General features: G+C 35.2%; 1 protein-coding gene across 1 annotated transcript; it reads left to right on the top strand.

The window, feature by feature from the left end:
- The first annotated feature begins 6,634 nt into the window (after window positions 1–6,634).
- LOC149848271 (BTB/POZ domain-containing protein At4g08455-like) lies at window positions 6,635–16,386 on the top strand. The gene is made up of 2 exons (XM_090010900.1): window positions 6,635–6,943; window positions 15,777–16,386. Exons 1-2 carry the CDS (start codon window positions 6,677–6,679, stop codon window positions 16,224–16,226), a joined length of 717 nt encoding a protein of 238 aa, XP_089867026.1. The 5' UTR covers window positions 6,635–6,676; the 3' UTR covers window positions 16,227–16,386.
- Window positions 16,387–17,146: the final 760 nt, after the last annotated feature.

Raw genomic sequence — 17,146 nt, 5'->3', positions numbered from 1 at the left:
TTTTTGACTGTCTTAGAACACATATGAGCATGATTGAATCACTATGAAAGTTTTTTGACTGCCTTATAACACATATGAACATGATATTAGCATATATGAAAGTTTTTTGACTACCCTGTAACACATATATGTATGATTGAATCAATATGAAAGTTTTTTGATAACCTTAGAACACATATATGCATGATTGAATCACTATGAAAGTTTTTTGACAACCTTAGAACACATACAAGCATGCTTTCACCACTATGAAATTGTTTTACTGCCTTAGAACATATGCATGATTGAATTACTATAAAATTTCCCTTAGAACACATTTATGCATGATTGAATCAATATGAAAGTTTTTTGACTGCTTTAGAACACATATGTGCATGATTGAATCACTATAAAAGTTTTTTTACAACATTAGAATACATATAAGCATGATTTCATTACTATGAAAGTTTTTTGACTACTTTGTAACACATATATGCATGATTGTAATACATAACATATTTATTTGATGGCCTTATAAACCATATATGCATGTGTGAATCACTGTGACATTCATTGGCAACCTTAGAACACATATCTGCATGATTGAATCACTATAATTTTTTTTTTCAGTCTTAGAACACATATCTGGATTCTGTTAATGTCCTTCAATTTATTGCTAGTCTATGTGTCATTCCGCCATTTATTTTATTGCATTTGATTAGGTGCATTGCATATAATTTATTTCATTATATTTTATTTATAAATACTAACATTTTGGTTCTATTGTAGGATGCTAGAGATGATCAACGTAGAGGAGCTAATGGAGGCATGGAGGGAGAGGCAGATCGAGAAAATGAAGAGGATTATGCCCAAAATCTTGGCGAAGATTAGATTTATTTGTTTATTTTGTTTGACGTACTTGTAACTAATTATAACTTGGCAAGGATTATATTTGTTTGTTAAAGTTTGTTTAACTTAGAACTTGTGTTAAATTTGTTTCACTTGTATGTGTATGTTTTATGTGTACTTTGTTTTTTTATAAGCAGGTTATATGAATTGTATAACGAGAAAATTTTCTCGAGTTTCAAAATAATTATATTTTTTTTTAAATTTAGCGACGGATAAAATCTGTCGCCAATTTAAAGCAGTCGTTGGTTTGCAACAGAATTTAATTAATGTTCGTCGGCAAATTGGCGACAAACATTAGCGACGGATACATATCTCTCGTTATAGCTTAGCGACAGATTAAATTTTGTCGCATAACCAAATTAGTCTCTATTTAGCGACGGATTAACGACGAACATGATCCAATGCTAATCCATCACTAAGTAACGACAGATTGGCGACAGAAAAATTCTGCCATAGTTTAGCGACTAGGGTTATGTGACAGACGCTATCCGTCGCTAAACACATTAGCGAGAAATTTTACGATGGATTAGCGACAGATAGAGTCCATCTCTAATACACATTTTTCTTGTACTGTTTATTGAGTAATAGATTTTTGGTAGATATTAGGTTGTTGATTTTTAAAGCTCTTAAAAAGCCTACTCACATGTTACAATCTCACGATTCAAAGTTTATTTTTTTATTGAAAAACATATATATCACATTTGCAATGTCTAATGTAATATATACATAGGGAAAATATTTGTTACTGATGAAGGTAGGGAACTAATGAGCTAGAAATCATCCGTGCAAATTGTATCCACTCAATCTAACCACATAGATGTGTTCAACATTGTTTGTTTGTTAAAGATCAAGCCTTGACAGTGCATTTTTTTATGTAAAAATGCGATCTTTTGAGTTATGAGATTTTGGCACATTGTGAGGCTTTGATTTTTTGACACTTTTAAACATCTAATTATTTGTCATAATCACATGATTCAGAACAAAGTTCCAACTAAAAAAACATGCAGATAAGGTCTGTAACATTTGATCTACAAAAAAATGAATTGAAAAAAAAGAAGTGATTTCTACTATTTAGTTCCTTGCCTTCATAAATAGTTAATATTTACCCTTATATATATATGTGAAAATAGATTGATTGATACTCAATAGTTTTGTACCTTCAGCAATGAACACCTCTGCCCTCTTGCCAATTGTGAAGTAAAGGCTGGAGACCATGAAACCTTGACATGTTAAAAATGATCATCAACAACAATGCACATCTTTTAAACCTATGATTACCCTAACCCAGCCCTTCAGGACTTCCATCAGGATAGGGAGTTTGCCTCTACTATTAGTTAGGAGACAAGCTTTCAGAATGTTGGCAATTCCTCATACTGTATATGAATTAATCAAAATGATGAAAACCCCTTGGCATGATCATGGTCTGCTATCGACTTTTAAGGTAGGATGTCACCTCCTTATGGCATAAGTGAATTATGTAAAAAAAAATGGCAAAAGTGCAGTACCTGAGCAATGAGTAGAATATGAGAATTAATGTGTGAACTGTAATTTTCATAGATTTTTTATTCTTTTCTCTTGAATCTAACCTTACTGATGTGATCTACATGCTTAGTTTTATAAGAACCTTAGAACCTGCTCTTGAATCAGCTGATTTTAAGGAATAAATGAGATTTTTTAAGGCTTTAAAATCAATACCTCATAATCTTTATAATTATTCAATCATTCAAAAATCACATTTTTCATTGAAAATACATGATTCAATGGTTGATTCGTAGCAAATTCACCATGTCAAGCCCATCCACGTTGTTGGGTTTGCAAAAAAAAGTGTTGAAAATGCCCATATTTCTAGTTCTCATAATCTAGTAACTCCCTGAGTAATGATCTCAACTTTCTGTCTTATTGTTGAGTAAAAAGCCATCATATTCCAGTTGAATACATTTCATAACCCACAGGTGTCCCTTGGGCATCAGGGAACTTGAACAACATGACAACATCAATGGTGTCTAAGATTATTATTTTCTTGTTTAATAAAAAATTGCTCCTCCAAGAGGTACAAGACCGGCTAGTTGAGTTTTTTTCCCATTCTATTGGAAGTTAGAACCTGTGTTTAATGCAGAGGAAAATCAGGAACTCCAAACTCGTCATGTTTGGCGAAGCAATGTTGTTTTCCACAAACCAATGGTGGCTCCGCTTGTCTGATAGGAATTGCTAGTGCATGTCACCTTGTGTTGGGAAGTTGCAGGTTCAAAACCCAATGGTATAGTTGTATAACTGGTAGGGGTCTGCCTAACCCCAGCTTGCTTATAAAAAAAATGTTGTTTTGCACACAAAAGATGACAAAGCATGGGACCTTTAAGATTTTCTCCAATGTCATACTAAGACTTTTAAGATATTATTCTCAAGGTGTATTTAAAGTCATTAAGGACTGCCCTAAAGGGGTTTGGCATAGTAGGATGGGGCCTAGGCCGCTAAGCAGGTGGTCTAGTTTCAAATCTCATGGGCGTCATCTCTTGCACTGGCCACTATCTGGGGTCAAAGGGTAAGCCCATAGAATTTTAAGTTGTCGGTATAGTGGTCATAAGTACAGCAGGCAGAGCCAGCGCGGCTAGGTCTATGATCTTGGGGGCGGTTTCTCCGTGTAAATAAAAAAAAAATCATTAAAGACTGCTTTGACAAAAGTAAGATTGTTAAGATTATCAATTGTATAAATATAGTGTGGATACTGAAGATTCAAGGGGCATATGTGTTTATCGATTTTAGACCAACAATTTTGCTACATATCCAGTATGAGACGGGGGATAATATCTTCAAAATCATAAACATTTAAAACAAATCAATAAATTACATACAAGCCACAACAAATTGCTCAATTATTTCTAATTTGTTATAATTGTGCAATATTTTTTTTTCACTCATGCGTCTTATTGCTCCTTTATTATAAGTAGTATAGAAACGTCTTTCCTTGACTCAAACTACTCTTTTTCTCTCTCCCATCCCTAAAATTATATTCACTATTCATTCCTCCTTTTCCTTTCTGATTGGCCATAAAATAAAACGTCCTCAACAAAATGTGTTTGAAATACAATACATATTTGTATATGTTTATTTATCTTAATTACCATAAAAATTAATATAATCTAGACCCCTACATATGGATGGACTGTTATATTTTAATTCATATATATATATATTAGTATATTAAGTCACATAAATGAGTATTTATTTTCTTTAGTTATTTAGTTATATATTTTTAAAAATAAATTATAACATGTTATATAGATATATATTTGAATGCCATTATTTATTTATCATAAAAAATAATATAAACATAATTTATCTAAGCCAGGCCATATGGACGGGCTGTTAAATGTTCAGTGTATATAATAGAAATACTGTAACAACAGTTATATATATATATATATACACACACAGTGTTGTCAATATCAGTATTGGCCATGAATCCTTTGGCCAACGATTCAGGTGAATAGGCCGTTCCGATAATCAAGTGAATCATTTTGAATCGGCTAAAAAAAAAAATTCATGTCAATCAGAACGTGGCATGTGTTAAAATCATTAAAATAATATTAAAAATAAATTTTAAGCATTTTAATATTTATTAAAAAATAGTCAATTCAGGTTAATATCGTATCAATTTTCTGCCGATACTATATGTATCGACCGATATTGACAACATTGGTAATACATCAGGGTTAAATGAAACATACTAAAGGGGGTTTTCAGGTCTTTTTTGTTTTAGTTTTAAATTTTATGTACATGATTTTATAGAGATCAGCTCTTGAATTGTTGGATTCCGACACATGGATGTGTTTTTATAAGGTTAAAAAAAATCAACAATTCAAAATCTTTGTAAATTTTTGACGTTTCAAATATCATTTTTTTCATTAAAAAAACATGATTTATGTGTGGATTCCTAGTAAATTGATCACCATGTGCTCAGAACCGGGAAAAAATATGGAAGAAACCAAAAACACATTTTAGCATATACGTATATATTGTGTTTTTTTATTCTTGAGTTCAACCAAAATAGAAGAGAGAAACAACCACTACAAACAATCCCCACAAATCCATCACTAACTTCATCATCCACCTTTTGTGACATACAACACTTGGATCTGTTCTCATCCCCCCACTCTGTCCCCGTCTCGATCCCCGCATTGCCCCGTCCTGCCCGACCCCATCCCCAATCCTTCTAAGTGATGACAATAGACCGAGGAGAAATGAGGCCCCGCCCCGCTTCACCTCCGTTTTGACCCGGGATAGAGGACATGATACTAGGGTGAAGGTTAAAATCCATCCCCGTGCGAGGATTGAGGTTCGGATTTTGAAGACCGGACTAGACATGTTTTCATTTGTGATGACAACAATTCTTACTGATGTTTATAAATTGATAGCTCTTAAGTGTCCGGGGACGGACTTGGGCTGGATCCGTTCTATTTTTGCCAACTGTCCTGTCCTTCTTGTAAAGTTGGGGGTCGATTCCTCATCGCCCTAAGTCTTCTATCTTAATTACGCCTTAATAAAATTGGTTCTTTCTTCCTAAAAAAAAAAAACTAACAGGTGACAATGTTGCAATGGATTTTTTTATTTTTTTATTTTTATGCTGAACGGAGAAACCACCTTCGAAAATAGAGACCTAACCGTGCTGGCTAAGCCTGTTGTACATACGATTGTTGTCCTGCTGGTCGTGACCTACCTTTTGACTCCAGGGAGTCGCTAGGCTTGGACTCAGCAAAGTCTTATCAACACAGGTGGGCCCTGCCCTCGTGCAAGAGGCTGACACCTATGGAAATGAAACCCTGAGCCAAACCCATTGGGCCGCTATTTAAAAAAATGGTAGATCACCAATGTTATTAGAATTGAAGTAAACAACAAGAAATTGTTTTACTTCAGGTTGAATCAACCCGACCTTAAAGATATTGGTTGATTTAACTTCGATTCAGCTCAAATTGGCCCTTTTATTTTAATTTTTATTGTTTGATTACTTATGTTTCTAAATAAAAAAACAATTAACTAAATCAGCTTGACTTGACTCGAGCCTGAACTTTGGTCGAGAAAATCTTGCAATATATTTAAAATTGTGTTTTTAAAATATATTTGAAAAAACTGTTGTATATGAGGAAATTTTGCCTAAAAAGTTTTGATATGATAATTTTTCTAAATATTTTTTTTTAGCTTGTTTGTGTAGCATGATAAGAGAGAGAGAGAGAGAGAGGGGGGGGATTGATCAATCCCCCTCAAATTTGAAGGAGGAGATGCTTAACATAAAGCCCGATGACCAGAACCCCAAATGCTTTATGGTGGATTTCACTTTCGTTGCTGGGAGGTCAACCACCTTGGCCGATGAGGTGTTTAGGTGGTCGATGATGAGTCTAAGGGTCAAAAGGCGGAGAGCTTTTTGGCGAGTGACAAACCGAAGCTTTCCAAAGGGAAGGAGTTGCAGTGAGGAACTCATGACACCCTAGGCGAGGTTTGAGCCGCACCATGACCCATGAGAGAGAGAGCTTTTGATAGGAAACATTCTTCCTCATAATCTAAGATATAAAAATTATATTTTTTAGAAAAACTTTTCTTTTAAAAAATTTTATCTTGTTTGAAACAGTTGAATAAGATGTAGTTATTTCTTTTCTATTTTCACTTTTCCTACTATTTTTTTCACTTTTCCTACTATTTTTTTCGCCACCGACCTCTCTCTGAACTCTTCCCACCACTCTAGAGTCTTGGACTCTTTTCCACTGTCTCAGAGTTTAGAGAGAGAGAGAGAGAGAGGATGGTGGCGAACGAGAGGGAAGGGTGGGGGAGGATGAGCTGCATATCATGCAAGGACCACTACACGCCCAACAACGCCGGCACGTGCAGGGAGTGCTACGAGGAGGCCAGCGAGACAGAGGAGGAGCTCAAGAAGGAGATCGATGAGCTCAAGGCCAAGATCGCCTTCCTCATGACGTGGGCTCCCCAGCACGTCCTCGACCGCTTCTCCGACGTCCTCCTTCAAGCCTCCGACGGCTCCTCCATCAGAGCCCACAAAGCCGTTCTGGTCAGTATGGCCTACTCTTTCATTTTTCTTTTTCCCGCTTTCATTTTTCCTTGCATTTTTTCTTTTTTTGAACGAATAATGAAGGTGGTCATCGGTATTCATCGGTTTAGAGGGAGAAATTTTAAGTTTGTATTGTGAGCGGAAATGGGTAGGACCGTAGGAACCCTTTGACATTATTCGGTGATAATTCTTCCTATTTTTATTAATTTTTTTTATGGTCAATGAAAAATTCCCATGTTTTGTTGGGTGGCTGTGAAGAAAGGAGAGAAAATAATTGTGGGTTTTCACTTTTATCGAAGGAGATTAAAAGGTTACGATGGAAAATGTAAAAAATTTCACCTTTTCTTCGTCTAAATTGAAGGACACCGTTCCATGTTGAGAAAGGGCTAGAAAATGGCGATGTTTGTAAGTAACATGGGGCCCGATCTATTCCCCAATAATGAAAGTGCTTTGTCGGTACAACTGAAAATTTGAGCCTTCATCTGGTCTTTAGATTTATTTTCATTGAAAGTTTTGATGTTATTGTTTGTTCAATGTGAATGAGATATGTTTTGAAATGGATGTCAGTGTCTTTTCTGTAAGTTGGATTTTTAGGAAACATGTAGTCTATCGATGTCAATAGGTACTTTTCGTTTCATTCGTTGTTCCAGAGGTAAAGGCACCTTTTTGCAAGAGGGAGCGCTAACTGTGCTACAATGTCTGGATGGCTGGTACATTGGAAACAAAATTACCAGGATGCTTTCGCTCGTATAACCTATACAGTCCCTATAAATGAGCACTGCACAAAGATTTTCCATGCACTTGTTCTGGTAACATTTCTCGTGATTTGATTAACTTTTGTCCAACCATGGAGGTCTGTTGGCTTAGACATTTACTCGGGGATTAACTGCCAAGATTTGGCAATTTCTGCATCTTCTTTAACTTGAACTTTGATGAATTCACTTAGTCACCATCCTGTTAACAATCAGTTCAAGTTAAATATTAAGTTAGCAGGAGCTGCTTTGTGCACCCTTATTTTAACCAAATTCTCTGTTCTTTTCTATCGCCAGGAATCCAGTTATTGGTAGGTCATTCAATAATGGCGGTAACGTATCCTTGTTGAGCAAGTCACCTTTTTTGGTCGACAGCAGCTAATGGATATATGCTGGTTACTGCTGCAGTGATCCTCTACAAGATCATACTTATGACATAAAAATCTAGATTATGTTGAAAGCATTTCAAACTCACCTATGAAATAAAAATCTACATGTTGGAAGTGATACCAACTCCAACCTTTTTGAAGAACAGAAATAAAGTGATAGTATAATGTCATGAATAACCAAACAGCATTTTTGGTACTCTAAAAGGGACGAAAATGACTTTTGAAAAAAATTTGTTTTTAAATATCAAATACTGTGTGGCAATGTTGTGAAAAGCGTTGAGGTGAAGTGAGGCGCTCCACCAAAAACTGAGGCGAGGTGTAAGCCTCAAGGCGTAAAAAGTAAGCCTCATTTTTTTTTTGAAAACTTAAAAAAACTATAAAAATATCTAAAATTACAAAAAAATAAAAAATGCTTTATTGATGAAGTAACAACCAACAAGAAATAAAAAATCTCAATTAAATACCCCAAAAATATGAAATTAACATGTAAAAGTAACATTAATGCTACAACTTGATCTACGTTAGTATCTAATAAATAAAATACGAGCATTAATTCAATAAAAAATTAACATCAACAACCAAATTGTTAGTTGTATTGTTTATTTTTTGTATATTGTTTATTCACATTGTTAGTTGTATGATTAGTTTATTCAATTGTTTGTTTATTCTTAATTTTTTTGGGCAAGTTATTTAATATATAATTGCTTTACAGTGTTCGATGGCATGGTTTGCTTTGTCTACTGATTATTGTTGATTGATTTTATGTTTCATATATGTTTGTTATTAATTTTAGCAGTTTGTTTACATATTTTGTGTATTTTAAATTTTTTTTTAATTGGGGTACCTATAACGACCCAACTCGTACCCCATGAAAAAGCGACATTTTTTTTTAAAACAAGTGCGGAAACATTCTCAGAGACCCGATGCCTTACAGTTAAACACAACTACCACCACAAAGGATCTTATATTCATCTTTCAAACCAAACCATACTTTATTTAATTAAAATGCATAGAGTCTGAGACATTAACAAATAAAATAATAATAAAGGCAAAAAGAAGAGCCATGCTATCCAAAAGAATCTACCAAGCAGTCGTGTAGTCTCTTCGTAACTCCTCTCAAAGCAAGTCACCTGAGTGGGCATTTGAGGCTGTGAAAAACACAAAAGTAGGGTGTCAGAATCCAAAGAATTCTGTGTACGAATTCCTCTAATGAAACAAATAAGTAAAAAAAACATAAATAAGATTCATACAATATTTTAAAAGGATGCAATTATAACAAATTTACAACGCAATTAACTATTTATGCAACATGGAACAATTGCAAAGCAAGAGTGAATAATTACTAACAATAGGGACCACAATTTAAGCATTAAAAACATTTTACATGCATTAGAGAACAAACATCATTCATTCACCAATATTTCAATATTAAGAGAACAAGTAAATATCATGATCTAGTGCATAACAGGAATATGCATGATTTCAGTGTAATGCATGAATAAATTATTATCTTTTATCAGAGTTTTCTTTTCATATGCATGTTTCTATTGCCCGTGGATACTCTAAACGGGTAAAATCTCCGAGGTCAAGTTAGGTTCTCAAGGTAGCTTAGCGCACAATTTGTATTTTATTACTACGTTCTAAACTTAACCCTCGACCGAAATAGCATTCGAAACATTAAACATTCAAATCTAATGTCGGTGACACCAAGAACATCCAAATCCATAAGTGCTACTTTCTTGGTATACAAAAACAACAATTGTGTCTACATACCACCTCCAAGCAAAGTGACAGATTCTTCCTAAAACTGTAGCAAGGAGAAAAACCTCAATATCGGGTTCAGGGCAACAACAATGTACACAGAGTTTTAGTATCCTCAAGGTTTTCCAAAACCGCTAAGCCCAAGATTACCTTTCCGCAGAAGGAACATCAAGGGAACGTAAATTACATTGTTCTCTTTATTTATCTTGTTATTAATATCAATTTCCATTATTTACAATTCACCATATAATACTAATAACATAAGTTCGCATATCCACATGCGAAGCTTTTCACGGTCCACCCGTGGCATCAATAAAACAGTGCAATTAGAATCACAATGTCAAATAAGATTTTCGCATTGCATAACAAGGAGCACACCGGCTCAAGGCTTCCACAACCTATGATGATCCATCTTGATCATCTATGCATTCATATGCAAAAATTTTACGGAATATGCCAATGCATTCTTTTCATATCACATGCCTCTCGATGCACAATCATGAATGCCACTTTAGAGATGTGCATGAAATAATAATATTCATATGCATGAGCTCACATATTCATGCCAAATGCATGCTTTCATTCATGAATCATTTAGAACTAATACATGCGAACACTCATGCATTCACATATCGAAAAAAATACATAATGCTTTCGGGATGCACATTCACACATATATTAAACAAGGATGTGCATAGATAATACTTTCATATGCATGTGCTTACATATTCATGCAGGATACACGTCTCTTCCATGAGTCCTTTCATGTTCAAATGCAAATGAACATGCAATTGTATATAAGTAAAACAACCAAAATTTGGAACCTTTACACCTGGCAGCAAGATGTACAAGTAGACAGCATTACATTAGGGACATGGTCATGCATAACTAATTCCTCACAAGCATGCAAACAACAACATTCGTACAGCTATTTACATGAAAAAACATATCAACTTTCATGTATGTACATGCACGTGAAACAACCTTACAACCATACCTTGAACATGCCTAACCTAACGAGTCTAAGCATGTGAGAAATCTCATTCTTTAGCATGCATGAAGTCACATCTAAATCCAATAGCAAAGTCTGAAAATCTGCAAGCATAACTGAAAATTTCACATGCTAAATTAATCTTCACATACACATAAACTGACCATACAATGCACATGGACAATTCTGGGCCTTTAAACTTACACACAATTTTTTATTATACATGTTATATATCTCTTTTTTTTTTTTGAAAAAACAACAACCAGCTGCACCCAATCTGCTGGGGCTCGGCTCCAGCCCAGCCATCACAATCGGCTGGTTCGGCACCTCCCCATGCACATGCCCAACCCGGCCTGTCAGGCCAGCCAAAAAGAAAGACAAAAAAAAAATATTTTAGCTGGGCGGACAGTCAGCCCAACTGAAAAACCATATCTTTTTTTTATCAAACAAAACCTGCCAGCCGAACCCACTTGGGTAAGTCCGGCCTGCTCGGCAGACCTGGCAGCCCAGGCCTGCTGAACTCGGTTAAGCTGGGCCTGTCATGGCTCCCAGCACGTGGCCGGAGCTGGCCAGGTCTGGGCCAGACTGCGAACCCTCAAAAATATATATGTATAAGTTATATATTTTTTGAAGGCATTTACCCAGACCTACCACAACAAGAGAACGTTGCAACTGTGCAGGAAGATTCACATGTTCTTTTTTCGAAAATGCATGCATACACACACGTATGGCCAGACTTCGTGTATAAGCAACTTATCATATCCCATGCCTACATGAATATATGCACCTTCCATTCGGTTGTGCCTGATCCCCACAAATAAGTGTACCTTTGCATTTACACGGCGATATATATGATTATAGAAAAATTTCACATAAACATATGCATCTAAATTCACATATGCAGCCCCCTTTTCACATAAGTAAGATTGATTATAAGACTCTTAGATTAGAAATACAAGAATTTATGAATTCATATTTTAAAAGTACATGGATAGGTAGACATACATTCACGTATGCACATATTTGTGGCCAAGTAAACATGCTTATGCATGTATGAACAGATTATCTCTCAAACCTACATGCATATTCCGATTTTTGCATTAAGTATCCAAGATTTCTCATGCACTAAATCTGGGTCAGATTTGCACATGTTACAAACATGGCAAATCTGTCCTGATTTAGAGATTCACCACACATAATGGAGAACATATACGAACACAAGCATTGACATACGTATTTGTCACAAAATAAACTCCTAAAAGAGAAACATAACACCCATATTAGAGTAAATATTCAGATTTACTCTTTCCCCATGGATTTTCACTAAAATATTGCATGGAATACAAACCCATGCTCTTTTTCTCATTCGAAACAAGAGAAGAACCCGTACCTTTACCGTAGATAAAAAAAGAACAAAAAAATAATAGTGAAAACAACGGATGATCGGAGAAAAAGGTAGCCTTCTTCCTCTTCCTCTTTTTTCTCTCTTCCTCTTTTTTTTTTTTGACTTATTTATAGAGCTCTAGATGGGCTCGAGAAGAGAGTGCAGCCCCAGCTGAAACTCTCATTTCTCTTAGAGTTTCGAGAATTTCGAAACTCAAGTGTTGACTTTTTTAAAGTTTCATTTTAATAGGCTTTCTAAAACCTTCTTAGATGCTTCTAGGTATGTTTAAAGGTCCTATAAAGAGCCCTAAACACTTTAAAAATAAATCTCGAAATTAATTAAAATCAATTAATTAATTATTATTTATTAATAAATAAATACCTAGAAGCTTCCAAAAATTATATTATTAAACTAGAACACTTCTAAAGTGATTTTATATGGGTTTAAGGGCTCTACTTAGAGTCCTAAATAATTGTCAAATTAAATTAATTATTTATTTATTTAACATTAAATAATAAATATTTTTTTAGAAGCTTCCAAAAATTATCAAATTAACTTGGGAGGCTTCTTAACATTAATTAACTCCAATTTAAAGGTTTCTAATGAATTTAAAGTTGAAAAAATCATTGGGCATGAATTTGGATATGGATTCGAATCCAAGATCCAAATCTATCTCAAAAATTTAAATGGGTCTTGATCTAGTTCAATACCAGATTGATATGGGTCTTGGATAGAGTCAAAATCCATATTGATTTGGATCAAATCCATCAGATCCGGTCCGATCCAAATCTGGATCCGAACCGACAAACTGCTCAAGTTTTGAAAAAATACGATTTTCGGGCCAACCGTAGCCCGAATCAAGAAAAAAATATATCGTTATGCTCAGAATTCCAAGATGCATCCAACGATATATAACTCAAATTTCGCTTCCGAAATTCATCTGAAAATAACCTGAATTTCGCTTGAATTTAAAAATCGAAAATAAAACTTTTTCTCACGTTTTAAGTGGCTCGTTAAGGCCTTGACAATAAGACCTGGGCCAAGCCTAGACTCCAAAGCATCAGCCTAAAATCGAGAATCAAATGATTTTTCTTCTATACTTAGCTAAATTTTCGAAAAATCTCAAATTTAATTAAGTGTGAAAAATACTCAATATTACAATACCGACTATTCCCGCCTAGTTTTTTTAGGGGCTCACTGCCTAGACTCCACATACCACCTTTGACAACTAAGGTACAATGAGAAAAACATGCCTATATGTGTTATTATGACCTATCTTTTTCTTTCTAATGTTGAGAATGACACAATCACCAAAGTATCCCTCAACAATGAGAATATCTACTAACTAATAGACAAAATATGGGTTTGTCTGATATCACCTAACCCAATATTTCCTCTAATTGCTAAATGGCCACCAGTCATTGATGTTTTGGTCTTGATATCTTTCCTCTCCCATGTTATGACGACTTCTTGCCATCTTGTCTCAGATTAGCAATTTTTCTTTGTAAACATTATGTTTTTTTTTAACTAAGCTCAAAGCTTTATCTTATATTAAAGAAATCTTTCAGCTTCATAAATTTTCCACACAATGTCAATGTATGAAAATTTATGCCTGCTTCATCTAACTTAGATGTTTGGTTAGAAGTTGTTTAGGCAGATAAGGAATACAGACAACTCCTTTTTGTTCCCTCTTGCAATGTTGTTTTGAATGCCTATTATCTTTATCATTTTATACTTTTATTAGAAGTAACTCTCTGCATAGTGAGTTATGTCTGATTCAAGGATGAAAACTAAGTGCTTTATTTGAAAAGTTTCTTTCATATGAATGATTTCTCATCAATGGGCATTCGTTCTTACGTGAACAGATCATTGCCATTGTTGTAAATTCCATCAAGTTTGTTATATTGGAACGCTGTTGGTGCTATCTGGAAGTTCAAAATAATTTTTGTTTGGGTGGAGTCCTTTGGAACATTGAAAATCTTTTGAACACAATGGCCTTTTATATAGAAGGCCTTGTATTGCTATTTGGCAGTTCAAAATAATCCTCTTTAGGGTAGTCATCTGGAACATTGAATACATACCTTATGAATACAATGGCATTTTAAACTAGAAGGCCTTGTGTTGCTATTTGGCTGTTGCAAAGTAATTTTCTTTAGTTACAGGTTTATTTTACTCTCTTATTTCATCTCTACTGGTACTCTATCAACTCATCTATTCCTTCAAGCTTTTGGTAGTATTTGCATATTTGCTTCTCAGACCATATGAAAAAATGCACTATACTATATTTTACAGAATGCTCAAAATATGGAGTTGTAGACTGTCAACTACAACCTAAAAGTCTAAGACTCTAAAACATGTGAGGGATATATAATTAACTAACAAATAAATAAGAAAATATAGTTAATGTTGGACACTTTTGCTCCTGAGTGTTGAATGCAACTTGACTGGATTACAAAATGCATAAAATGACAATCAAGTTTGAAAGCCAGATGATCCATACCGAAAGTATCCATGTACCAATTTGGGTACAGCAGCAGTACAACACTGGTATGGCTGGGTGGTAGATGTACCCATGTTACATAGATCCTCGGTTGTTAAAGTGTAGGTTACAGTACATAAGAAAAGGTCTGCAATTGCTAGATCCTTCATTTGTCTATTTTCTTTTCATTGTTCTTAGTTTGATTGTGTTTTTGCCTATCCTCATGTTGAAATTTTTAATTCAAAATGCTGAAATTACCCTGGCATGGCTAAGACTTTATCACTAAATGGCTTAAATTTTAGTTCGAATTTACTGAACTTTGATGTATTATCTGTAGGATGCCGTTGAATCTACAGTCTCGGGAAGTGCTTTACTTAAAATGTTCATAATTGATTTCACTGACAGATTTTCTTTAGTTGCATATGTGATGCGTATGTGAATTTGATTGTAATTGTAGTCATACACAAGTAGCTAGGCACATATAGTATATTTTCATACAGGACCTTGTGGACAAGGTATGCATGTAGTTGCTGCTTACACTCTTGACAATCTGTTTTGTCATTTGTTATCTGTGCATTTAAACGAAAAACGACTTCTCTGCATGTGGACAGAAGAGAAAATGTGTGCAGTTTCCTCTTACACTTCAAGAGTCATCACTTGAAGTCTGTATGGTTTTAGACAAAGTTCCATGCGTTTTTCATTTGAAGAGACAAGGCCAAGAAATCTTGTTTTGTATGTTGATGGCATGACACAGTAAGGGATCTGAATTCTGTCTTCTGCCATAGCTAGAAATCGGCTTTCCTATAGGAAATGGTGGTGCTTGTAATGGCATAAATTCATATTTTTTGGGGCAATTTGTGAGGTTGTTGGGATATATTATCATTTGCATTGCATAGATCGTCCTTAGAAACACTTATATTCCTGCTTCTGCATAGGGTTTCAGTGACTCAGTTGTGCTTCACCCAGTTTTTCTTTTAGAGTTGGGCATTTCTTATACATGCGAGATTATACTCCTTGTGATGGAGTAACTATTTTTCTAGCATTAAATTTCCTTTTCTTTTACTGTGTTCTCCGCAGATCAGCAAATCTCCAGTTTTTAAGGCAATGCTAGAGAATGAGATGGAGGAAAGCAAGAGTGGCACCATCAAGATAGTTGATGTTTCTTATGATGTTCTACGCTCTTTCATTCATTACTTGTACACTGCTGATATATTTGTTGATGATCAAATGGCTTGTGAACTCTTAGTAGTTGCTGAGAAGTATCAAGTGAAGCATCTCAAGGCTGTCTGCGAGAAATTCATCACATCAAAAGTCAACAATGATAATGCATTTGCACATCAGCACAATGCAAAGCATCGGCTGGAAGCAGCACTTTCTCTGATCACTGATAATATGCACATGCTGACTACTCAAGATTGTTACAAGGAGCTGGTAGACAAGGACCCTGGACTAGTGGTAGAGATATATGAAGCTTACTTGGCCAAACAAGTCATTACTGCTGGCAAGGATACATTGTCCACATCTTAAATGTGCGATACTGCTTTTTTGATCTGTTATTATAGGGGAGTGTGATGATGATAGGGAAGACAATAGTCTCTTTTTGTATGTAGTGGTGGATTGTGGATGAAAGAAACTCATTCTAGAGGTGATACCAATGATGTTGAGACCTGCTGTTTCATTTTTCTCAGTTTGATCTATCTGGCTATGTATACAGGTGCATGCATATGCCAAATTCCACCTCTTTAAGCGCCAGACAAGTGTGTAAAGCTTACATGAGGCAGCAACTTTGAGAAATGTAAGATGGTTCTGAAGTAGGGGATAGACAAAAAGCATTCCTTACAGTGGTCTGTTTTTTTTTTCAAAGGCAAGCTGGGTTAGGCAGACCCTATCAGTTAAACAACTATACCATTGGGTTTTGAACCTGCAACGTCCCAACACAAGGTGACGTGCACTAGCTGCTCCTACCAGACAAGCGGAGCCCTGGTTTTACATGAAGGGACTTAAAAGTCATCTTAGAGGAAAGCGGTTCTCTTTGACTTATACTGTTCTTGTATGATGCCGCTAAAGCATTAGAGAATGAATCATTTTTTGTTTTTGACAAGCTTCAACGGTGTGTTAGAAACGCTATGGACTATGGCAGTGCACGCTTGTTTGCTAAGCCTAGACTCATCGTATTGGTTTCTTCTTTCCATGTGCATGAGCCTCATGTCAAAATGTATTTTACATCTGTTTCTTATTTACGTTGTCCATTTGTTTATACTTTATACCATCGGATAAAAGAATAACTTCGACCTTTAAACTGCTCTTTCTTACTGCTTTGCATCATACATGGGATCTGAAACTTTTGAGGTCATTGATAGGAAAGTCCAATAAAAATGTCGCTCAAGTTCCCTTGAGAACTTACCGACCGGGGCTCCAACCATCTGGTAGGAGCAGTTTGTGCAAGT

The sequence above is a fragment of the Nuphar pumila genome, chromosome 1, assembly GCF_984573655.1.
Source record: "Nuphar pumila chromosome 1, dmNupPumi1.hap1.1, whole genome shotgun sequence".
In the NCBI taxonomy this organism is placed as follows: domain Eukaryota; kingdom Viridiplantae; phylum Streptophyta; class Magnoliopsida; order Nymphaeales; family Nymphaeaceae; genus Nuphar; species Nuphar pumila.
This window is presented reverse-complemented; position numbering and strand designations above follow the sequence as displayed.